Source organism: Oncorhynchus keta, chromosome 35 (genome assembly GCF_023373465.1).
Source record: "Oncorhynchus keta strain PuntledgeMale-10-30-2019 chromosome 35, Oket_V2, whole genome shotgun sequence".
Taxonomy (NCBI): Eukaryota; Metazoa; Chordata; class Actinopteri; order Salmoniformes; family Salmonidae; genus Oncorhynchus; species Oncorhynchus keta.
In genome coordinates, this window is record NC_068455.1 from 8288460 (window position 1) to 8299343 (window position 10884).

At 44.4% G+C, this 10884-nt stretch overlaps 1 protein-coding gene across 1 annotated transcript in view; it reads left to right on the forward strand.

Annotated features, from left to right (window-relative positions):
- Positions 1–10884, forward strand: part of LOC127915628 (uncharacterized) — a 65453-nt gene that overhangs the window by 18692 nt on the left and 35877 nt on the right. The window contains exon 2 of the mRNA XM_052495849.1: positions 8103–8210. Within this exon, the coding sequence (XP_052351809.1) occupies positions 8103–8210 (108 nt within the window). The remainder of the gene's footprint in view (positions 1–8102; positions 8211–10884) is intronic.

A 10884-nucleotide genomic window follows, 5' to 3' on the forward strand; every position in this document is an offset into this window, starting at 1 on the left:
GACTGTGAGACCTAATTAGTGTGAGACTGTGAGACCTAATTTGTGTGAGACTGTGAGACCTAATTCGTGTGAGACCTAATTCGTGTGAGACCTAATTCGTGTGAGACTGTGATGAGATGAGAGCATGTGTGTGAGGAGGGAGTGAGATATGTCTGAATCTGAATTACTCAACTTCAGATTCAGAGGCTTGTAGTGACCTCGATGGTCCAGAGGAGCTGCAGGACAACATGCAAAGAAGATGCTGGAGGCTTCAAATCAAATGTTATTGGTCACATACACACGGTTAGCAGATGCTATTGGTCACATACACATGGTTAGCAGATGTTATTGGTCACATACACATGGTTAGCAGATGCTATTGGTCACATACACACGGTTAGCAGATGCTATTGGTCACATACACATGGTTAGCAGATGTTATTGGTCACATACACACGGTTAGCAGATGTTATTGGTCACATACACACGGTTAGCAGATGTTATTGGTCACATACACATGGTTAGCAGATGTTATTGGTCACATACACATGGTTAGCAGATGTTATTGGTCACATACACACGGTTAGCAGATGTTATTGGTCACATACACATGGTTAGCAGATGTTATTGGTCACATACACATGGTTAGCAGATGTTATTGGTCACATACACATGGTTAGCAGATGTTATTGGTCACATACACATGGTTAGCAGATGTTATTGGTCACATACACACGGTTAGCAGATGTTATTGGTCACATACACATGGTTAGCAGATGTTATTGGTCACATACACATGGTTAGCAGATGTTATTGGTCACATACACATGGTTAGCAGATGTTATTGGTCACATACACATGGTTAGCAGATGTTATTGGTCACATACACATGGTTAGCAGATGCTATTGGTCACATACACATGGTTAGCAGATGTTATTGGTCACATACACATGGTTAGCAGATGTTATTGGTCACATACACATGGTTAGCAGATGTTATTGGTCACATACACATGGTTAGCAGATGTTATTGGTCACATACACATGGTTAGCAGATGTTATTGGTCACATACACATGGTTAGCAGATGTTAATGCGAGTGTAGCGAAATGCTTGTGCTTCTAGTTCCGACAATGCAGTAATAACCAACGAGTAACCTAACTAACAATTCCAAAACTACTGTCTTATACACAGTGTAAGGGGATAAAGAATATGTACATAAAGATATATGAATGAGTGATGGTACAGAGCGGCATAGGCAAGATGCAGTTGTTTGTGTGTGTGAGAGAGAGAGTGTGTGTGCATGCGTACGTGTGTGAATTACAGGCACGTGTGTGTGTGTGTGTGTGTGTGTGTGTGTGTGTGTGTGTGTGTGTGTGTGTGTGTGTGTGTGTGTGTGTGTGTGTGTGTGTGTGTGTGTGTGTGTGTGTGTGTGTGTGCATGCGTACGTGTGTGAATACAGGCATGTGTGTGTATGTGTGTGTGAATGAAGCTGTATGCACACGTCCCCAACACTCAGTGCAGTGTTTCTCCTAGGTCACCTTGACTAGTGCTGAGAGGAGAGGGCGAAACAGAAGAGTGTGTGTGTGTTAGAGGTGTTTCATTCTAAGGAGGTTGGTTTCACATGCCAGGCCATGGATATATTACGCAGCCAGCCCACCTCCCCTCCCTCCCCAGCCAGGTCCCCTCCCCTCCCTCCCATTCCTCAATCCCTTCCCTCCCTCCCCAGCCAGGTCCCCTCCCCTCCCTCCCATTCCTCAATCCCTTCCCTCCCTCCCCAGCTAGGTCCCCTCCCCCCTTCCTAAATCCCTCCCCTCCCTCCCATTCCTAAATCTCTCCCTCCCTCCCCAGCTAGGTCACCTCTCCTCCCTCCCATTCCTCAATCCCTCCCTCCCCAGCCAGGTCCCCTCTCCTCCCCCCCCTTCCTAAATTGCTCCCTCCCTCCCCAGCCAGGTCACCTCCCCTCCCTCCCATTCCTCAATCCCTCCCTCTGCAGAGGTCACCTCCCTCCCTCCCTCCCTACCCAGCCAGGTAACCTCCTGCCCTCCCTCCTTCCCAAGCCAGGTCCCTCCCTCCCCAGCCAGGTCATCTCCTCTCCCTCCCCTTCCTCCCTCCTCTTCCTCCCTCTATACCTCCCCTTCTTCCTTCCCGCCCCTTCCTTTCTCCCTCCCCTTCCCCCCTCTATACCCCCCCCCTTCCTCCCTCCCTCCCCTCCCTCCCCTTCCTCCCTAGCCATGTCACCCTCCCCTCCTTCCCCTGGGGTCCAAACACATTAAGACACTTACATCACACATAAAACAAAATAAAACATAGTACATCATGTAACATTGTTACACCCACTAGATATACAGTGGGGAGAAAAAGTATTTGATACACTGCCGAATTTGCAGGTTTTCCTACTTACAAAGCATGTAGAGGTCTGTAATTTTTTTTTAATCATAGGTACACTTCAACTGTGAGAGACGGAAATCCAGAAAATCACATTGTATAATTAATTTACATTTTATTGCATGACATAAGTATTTGATACATCAGAAAAGCAGAACTTAATATTTGGTACCGAAAACTTTGTTTGCAATTACAGAGATCGTTTCCTGTAGTTCTTGACCAGGTTTGCACACACTGCAGCAGGGATTTTGGCCCACTCCTCCATACAGACCTTCTCCAGATCCTTCAGGTTTTTGGGGCTGTCGCTGGGCAATACGGACTTTCAGCTCCCTCCAAAGATTTTCTTTTTTTCTCACCTGGTCAGCTGATGTGTTGTGTATTGAAATTCCTAAGCGAAGGAATGATAGAGAGAGACAGCGAGAGAGAGAGAGACAGCAAGAGAGAGAGAGAGACAGCAAGCGAGAGAGAGAGACAGCAAGGAAAGATAGAGAGAGACGGCGAGAGAGAGAGAGGCTATGTGCTCACTGCCCACAAAATGAGGTGGAAACTGAGCTGCACTTCCTAACCTCCTGCCCAATGTATGACCATATTAGAGAGACATATTTCCCCCAGATCACACAGATCCACAAAGAATTCGAAAACATATCCAATTTTGAAAAACTCCCATACCTACTGGGTGAAATTCCACAGTGTGCCATCACAGCAGCAAGATTTGTGACCTGTTGCCACGAGAAAAGGGCAACCAGTGAAGAACAAACACCATTGTAAATACAACCCATATTTATGCTTATTTATTTTATCTTGTGTCCTTTAATTATTTGTACATTGTGTATGTATATATATATATATATATATATATATATATATGTATATATATATATATATGTATGTGTATGTATATATATATATATATATATGTATATATATATATATATATAATATGACATTTGTAATGTCTTTACTGTTTTGAAACTGTTGTATGTGTAATGTTTACTGTTAATTTTTGTTGTTTTTCACTTTATATATTCACTTTGTATGTTGTCTACCTCACTTGCTTTGGCAATGTTAACACATGTTTCCCATGCCAATAAAGCCCTTGAATTGAATTGAATTGAATTGAGAGAGACAGCAAGAGAGAGAGAGACAGCGAGAGACAGCGAGAGAGAGAGAGAGACGGCAAGAGAGAGAAAGACAGCAAGAGAGAGAGAGAGAGACGGCAAGAGAGAGAGAGAGATGGCAAGAGAGAGAGAGAGAGACGGCAAGAGAAAGAGAGAGATGGCAAGAGAGAGAGAGAGAGACGGCAAGAGAGAGAGAGAGAGAGACGGCAAGAGAGAGAAAGAGAGAGAGAGAGAGACAGCGAGAGAGAGAGAGACGGCAAGAGAGAGAGAGAGACAGCAAGAGAGAGAGAGAGAGAGCAAGAGAGAGAGAGAGAGACGGCAAGAGAAAGAGAGAGAGAGACGGCAAGAGAGAGAGAGAGATGGCAAGAGAGAGAGAGAGAGAGACGGCAAGAGAGAGAAAGAGAGAGAGAGAGACGGCAAGAGAAAGAGAGAGAGACGGCAAGAGAGAGAGAGAGATGGCAAGAGAGAGAGAGAGAGAGACGGCAAGAGAGAGAAAGAGAGAGAGAGAGAGACAGCAAGAGAGAGAGAGAGATGGCAAGAGAGAGAGAGAGAGACGGCAAGAGAAAGAGAGAGAGACGGCAAGAGAGAGAGAGAGATGGCAAGAGAGAGAGAGAGAGAGACGGCAAGAGAGAGAGAGAGAGAGAGAGAGAGACGGCAAGAGAGAGAGAGAGAGACGGCAAGAGAGAGAGAGAGCGAGAGAGACGGCAAGAGGTGAAAGTAGGAGAGTGCATAACGTAGATGCCAGAAGGAATACAATGTGACTGCTATGAAAGTGAACTGTGTTCACGTGGGATCAGCGGTGTATTCATTCCGTCGGATTCTGCCGTAAAAACGTTTCTTAAATGTAAGCAAACGGAAACGGGGGATAAACATACCTGAATTTGTCCAAAATGAACTCTGTTTTGCAACTGCTGGACTAAAGATTACACCCACTATCAGCTACATGCAGGGCGGTATTGAATGTCATTGTCTGTCACCTCAAATTTGTCTCTCGACCTGTGTGCACCTACAGTACGTTGCAAGCTTTCATTCATAGGTTAGGTTGTAGCAACATAGAGAAATTAGAGTATCATGCAGTAGCCTAAACGTATCACTGTTACATTGAACCAGGCGAATGGAACATGAATGACAGTCATCCAATATGCTGTATTAGAAATAAGGCCGTGCTCACGAAAACAAAACCCTCCTGGATCTGAAACGGCACCGGCGTGTCTCTTCACAGTCCCCGTTGTTCCATAAGGTGTATTTTTATCTATTTTCTTTAAATCAAATTATACTGCTTGCATCAGTTACCTGATGTGGAATAGAGTTCCATGTAGTCATGTCTCTATGTAGTACTGTGGAATAGAGTTCCATGTAGTCATGGCTCTATGTAGTACTGTGGAATAGAGTTCCATGTAGTCATGGCTCTATGTAGTACTGTGGAATAGAGTTCCATGTAGTCATGGCTCTATGTAGTAGTGTGCACCTCCGATAGTCTGTTCTGGACTTGGGGACTGTGAAGAGACCTTCTGGTGGCATGTCTTGCGGGGTATGTATGGGTGTCTGAGCCGTGTGCTAGTCGTTTAAACAGACACCTCGGTGCTTTCAACGTGTCAACACTTCTTAGAAGAACAGGTGGTGATGAAGTCAATCTCTCCACTTTGAGCCAGGAGAGATTTACATGCATATTATTAATATGAGCTCTCTGTGTATACTTCGCTACACTCAAATCAACATCTTCTAACGATGTGTATGTGACCAATAAATGTTGATTTGATTTGATTTAAGGGCCAGCTGTGCTGCTCTGTTCTGAGCCAAATGTAGGTCCCTTTTTTCTGGCGCCTGATCACACGATTGAACAGTAGTCCAGGAACGACAAAACTAGGACCTGCAGGACCTGCCTTGTTGATAGTGTTGTTAAGAAGGTAGAAACTAGAGCCTGTAGGACCTGCCTTGTTGATAGTGTTGTTAAGAAGGTAGAAATGAGGGCCTGTAGGAACTGCCTTGTTGATAGTGTTGTTAAGAAGGTAGAAATGAGGGCCAGTAGGAACTGCCTTGTTGATAGTGTTGTTAAGAAGGTAGAAATGAGGGCCTGTAGGAACTGCCTTGTTGATAGTGTTGTTAAGAAGGTAGAAACTAGGGCCTGTAGGACCTGCCTTGTTGATAGTGTTGTTAAGAAGGTAGAAACTAGGGCCTGTAGGACCTGCCTTGTTGATAGTGTTGTTAAGAAGGCAGAAACTCGGGCCTGTAGGACCTGCCTTGTTGATAGTGCTGTTAAGGTAGAAACTAGGGCCTGTAGGACCTGCCTTGTTGATAGTGTTAAGGCAGAGCAGCACTTTATTATGGACAGACTTCTCCCCATCTTAGCTACTGTTGTATCAATATGTTTTGACCATGACAGTTTACAATCTAGGGTTACTCCAAGCAGTTTAGTCTCCTCAACTTGCTCAATTTCCACATTATTTATTACAAGATTTAATTGAGATTTAGGGTATAGTGAATGAGGGTTTAGGGTTTAGTGAATGAGGGTTTAGGGTTTAGTGAATGAGGGTTTAGGGTTTAGTGAATGAGGGTTTAGGGTTTATGAATGAGGGTTTAGGGTTTAGTGAATGGGGTTTTAGGGTTTAGTGAATGAGGGGTTTAGGGTTTAGTGAATGAGGGTTTAGGGTATAGTGAATGAGGGGTTTAGGATTTAGTGAATGAGGTTTCAGGGTTTAGTGAATGAGGGTTTAGGGTTTAGTGAATGAGGGTTTAGGGTTTAGTGAATGAGGGTTTAGGGTTTAGTGAATGAGGGTTTAGGGTATAGTGAATGAGGGGTTTAGGGTTTAGTGAATGAGGGTTTAGGGATAAGTGAATGAGGGGTTTAGGGTTTAATGAATGAGGGTTTAGGGTTTAGTGAATGAGGGTTTAGGGTTTAGTGAATGAGGGTTTAGGGTTTAGTGAATGAGGGTTTATGGTTTAGTGAATGAGGGTTTAGGGTGTAGTGAATGAGGGTTTAGGGATAAGTGAATGAGGTTTTAGGGTTTAGTGAATAAGGGTTTAGGGTTCAGTGAATGAGGGTTTAGGGTGTAGTGAATGAGGGTTTAGGGTTTAGTGAATGGGGGTTTAGGGTTTAGTGAATGAGGTTTTAGGGTTTAGTGAATGAGGGGTTTAGGGTTTAGTGAATGAGGGTTTAGGGTATAGTGAATGAGGGGTTTAGGATTTAGTGAATGAGGGTTTAGGGTTTAGTGAATGAGGGTTTATGGTTTAGTGAATGAGGGTTTAGGGTGTAGTGAATGAGGGTTTAGGGATAAGTGAATGAGGGTTTAGGGTTTAGTGAATGAGGGTTTAGGGTTCAGTGAATGAGGGTTTAGGGTGTAGTGAATGAGGGTTTAGGGTTTAGTGAATGAGGGTTTAGGGTTTAGTGAATGAGGGTTTAGGGTTTAGTGAATGAGGGGTTTAGGGTTTAGTGAATGAGTGTTTAGGGTTTAGTGAATGAGGGTTTAGGTTTCAGTGAATGATTTGTCCTAAACACGATGCTTTCAGATTTATAAATATTTACGACCAGCTGTTTCCTTGCCTTCTGAAACTAACAGCAGCTCTTTGTTAGTAAGTGCTGCAGTGATTTCAGTCGCCGTAGTAGGTGATGTGTATAGTGTTGAGTCATCAGCACACATAGACACACTGGCTTTACGTGAGACTGCTTGTTGATATTACAGGGGTAGATTATAGACCGATGGATATTTAGGCTGTATTATCCCCTCTGTTCCCTCTACTGTGGTCACACACACACACACACACACACACACACACACACACACACACACACACACACACACACACACACACACACACACACACACACACACACACACACACACACACACACACACACACACACACACACACACACACAATGGTACTGTTTGTAATTTGGGAGGAATCCTGTGTGTTTGTGTGTATGTTTTCCTGTGTCCGTGTTGTAATGAATGAAAATAAACATCTTTCTTTCTCTCTCTTTTTTTCCATCTGTCTCCCTCTACCTCTCTGTCTCCCTCTACCTCTCTGTCTCCCTCTACCTCTCTGTCTCTCTACCTCTCTGTCTCTCTCTACCTACCTCTCTGTCTCTCTCTACCTCTCTGTCTCTCTCTACCTCTCTGTCTCCCTCTACCGCTCTGTCTCTCTCTCTACCTCTCTGTCTCTCTCTACCTCTCTGTCTCCCTCTACCTCTCTGTCTCTCTCTCTACCTCTCTGTCTCCCTCTACCTCTCTGTCTCCTTCTACCTCTCTGTCTCTCTCTACCTCTCTGTCTCCCTCTCCCTTTCCGTCTCCCTCTACCTCTCTGTCTCCCTCTACCTCTCTGTCTCCCTCTACCTCTCTCTCTCTCTACCTCTCTACCTCTCTGTCTCTCTCTACCTCTCTGTCTCTCTCTACCTCTCTGTCTCTCTCTCTACCTCTCTATCTCTCTCTCCCTCTCTGTCTCCCTCTACCTCTCTATCACTCTCTCCCTTTCTGTCTCCCTCTACCTCTCTGTCTCTCTCTCCCTTTCTGTCTCCCTCTACCTCTCTGTCTCTCTCTCCCTTTATGTCTCCCTCTACCTCTCTGTCTCCTTCTACCTCCCTGTCTCTTTCTTTCTCTCTCTCCGTTTCTCTCTCTAGCTGTCAGACTGGATGAGGACAAAAAGTGGTCGGTACACTACACTTCCCAGAAGCCTCAGCAGGAAACACGGCCCTCTTGTGTGGATGACCGCCGCACCGTACTCAGAGGTAAGAGGTCAGGGGTCAGGGAGGAGGGGTCATGTTAGAGGTGATAGGTGAGGCATCTACCTAAATACCTCACTACCCACTGGTCATAGAAGTCCGTTTAACGTCTAATTTATATACAGTCGTGGCCAAAATATTTTGAGAATGACACAAATATAAATTTTCACAAAGTCTGCTGCCTCAGTTTGTATGATGCCAATTTGCATATACTCCAGAATGTTATGAAGAGTGATCAGATGAATTGCAATTAATTGCAATGTCCCTCTTTGCCATGCAAATGAACTGAATCCCCCAAAAAAATTTCCACTGCATTCCAGCCCTGCCACAAAAGGTCCAGCTGATATCATGTCAGTGATTCTCTCGTTAACACAGGTGTGAGTGTTGACGAGGACAAGGCTGGAGATCACTCTGTCATGCTGATTGAGTTCGAATAACAGACTGGAAGCTTCAAAAGGATGGTGGTGCTTGGAATCATTGTTCTTCCTCTGTCAACCATGGTTACCTGCAAGGAAACACGTGCCGTCATCATTGCTTTGCACAAAAAGGGCTTCACAGGCAAGGATATTGCTGCCAGTAAAATTGCACCTAAATCAACTATTTATCGGATCATCAAAAACTTTAAGGAGAGCGGTTCAGTTGTTGTGAAGAAGGCTTCAGGGCGCCCAAGAAGGTCCAGCAAGCGCCAGGACCGTCTCCTAAAGTTGATTCAGCTGCGGGATCGGGGCACCACCAGTACAGAGCTGCTCAGGAATGGCAGCAGGCAGGTGTGAGTGCATCTGCACGCACAGTGAGGCGAAGACCTTTGGAGGATGGCCTGGTGTCAAGAAGGGCAGCAAAGAAGCCACTTCTCTCCAGGAAAAACATCAGGGACAGACTGATATTCTGCAAAGGGTACAGGGATTGGACTGCTGAGGACTGGGGTAAAGTCCTTTTCTCTGATGAATCCCCTTTCCGATTGTTTGGGGCATCCGGAAAAAAGCTTGTCCGGAGAAGACAAGGTGAGCGCTACCATCGGTCCTGTGTCAAGCCAACAGTAAAGCATCCTGAGACCATTAATTTGTGGGGTTGCTTCTCAGCCAAGGGAGTGGGCTCACTCACAATTTTGCCTGAGAACACAGCCATGAATAAAGAATGGTACCAACACATCCTCCGAGAGCAACTTCTCCCAGCCATCCAGGAACAGTTTGGTGACGAACAATGCCTTTTCCAGCATGATGGAGCACCTTGCCATTAGGCAAAAGTGATAACTAAGTGGCTCGGGGAACAAAACAACAATATTTTGGGTCCATGACCAGGAAACTCCCCAGACTTTAATCCCATTGAGAACTTGTCCATCCTCAAGAGGCGGGTGGACAAACAAAAACCCACAAATTCTGACAAACTTCAAGAATTGATTATGCAAGAATGGGCTGCCATCAGTCAGGATGTGGCCCATAAGTTAATTGACAGCATGCCAGGGCGGATTGCAGAGGTCTTGAAAAAGAAGGGTCAACACTGCAAATATTGATTCTTTGCTTCATGTAATTGTCAATAAAAGCCTTTGACACTTATGAAATGCTTGTAATTATACTTCAGTATTCCATAGTTAACATCTGACAAAAATATCTAAAGACACTGAAGCAGCAAACTTCAGTGTGAAAATTAATATTTGTGTCTTTCTCAAAACCTTTGGCCACGACTGTAAATATATACGTAAATTCAATATGAAATCAACAGCAAATGTCAATCAATCTAATTGGATTTAGGTTAGAAGTTGAGAGACAAAAAATATCCAAATCCCTTTACTTTTGTTTTCTGAATCAACATCATCATATTGAACGGGGTTTTTGTATGTTGTTGAAATGACGCAGAACCAACGTTGTTTTCAAAGTTAGACTGGTGATAGAAAACATGTTGTTAAGTCCCTCTGTCTGGCTAGCCAATCAGATGGTTTTAAATCTCAGAGGGGGAGTGAAGCTGGCTAGCCAATCAGATGGTTTTAAATCTCAGAGGGGGAGTGAAGCTGGCTAGCCAATCAGATTTAAATCTCAGAGGGGGAGTGAAGCTGGCTAGCCAATCAGATGGTTTTAAATCTCAGAGAGGGGAGTGAAGCTGGCTAGCCAATTAGATGGTTTTAAATCTCAGAGGGGGAGTGAAGCTGGCGAGCCAATCAGATGGTTTTAAATCTCAGAGGGGGAGTGAAGGAGGTCATTCTTCAGGAAGGAAATGGAATTAGACGTAGCTGTAGTTTATTTATATAGAGGACTAATTAGAGATGAGTCTGTTTCTATCTAGCTCATCTGGCTAGACTCTTTCAGTATGAACACAGAGATAGGGAACACATTTATCTGACTTTTCCTTGTACAGACAAACAAATGCATTGCTTACAAATAAAAGTTGATATGCTGAAATAATATAATATATAAAACAAATATGAAACATGTAGCTGTAACATGTAACGTGTACCCCCTGAGTACCTCCTCTAGCACCAGGGTCTGCACACTCGCCAGTGTTTTTTTCAAAGTCATTTTCCACACACAGTCTGTGCCTGTATTTAGTTTACATGCTAGTGAGGGCCGAGAATCCACTCTCACATAGATACATGGTTGCAAAGGGCATCAGTGTCTTAACAGAGCGATTTGCCAAGGCAGGATACTCTGAGCGCAGCCCTATCCAGAAATCTGCCAGTGGCTTCTGA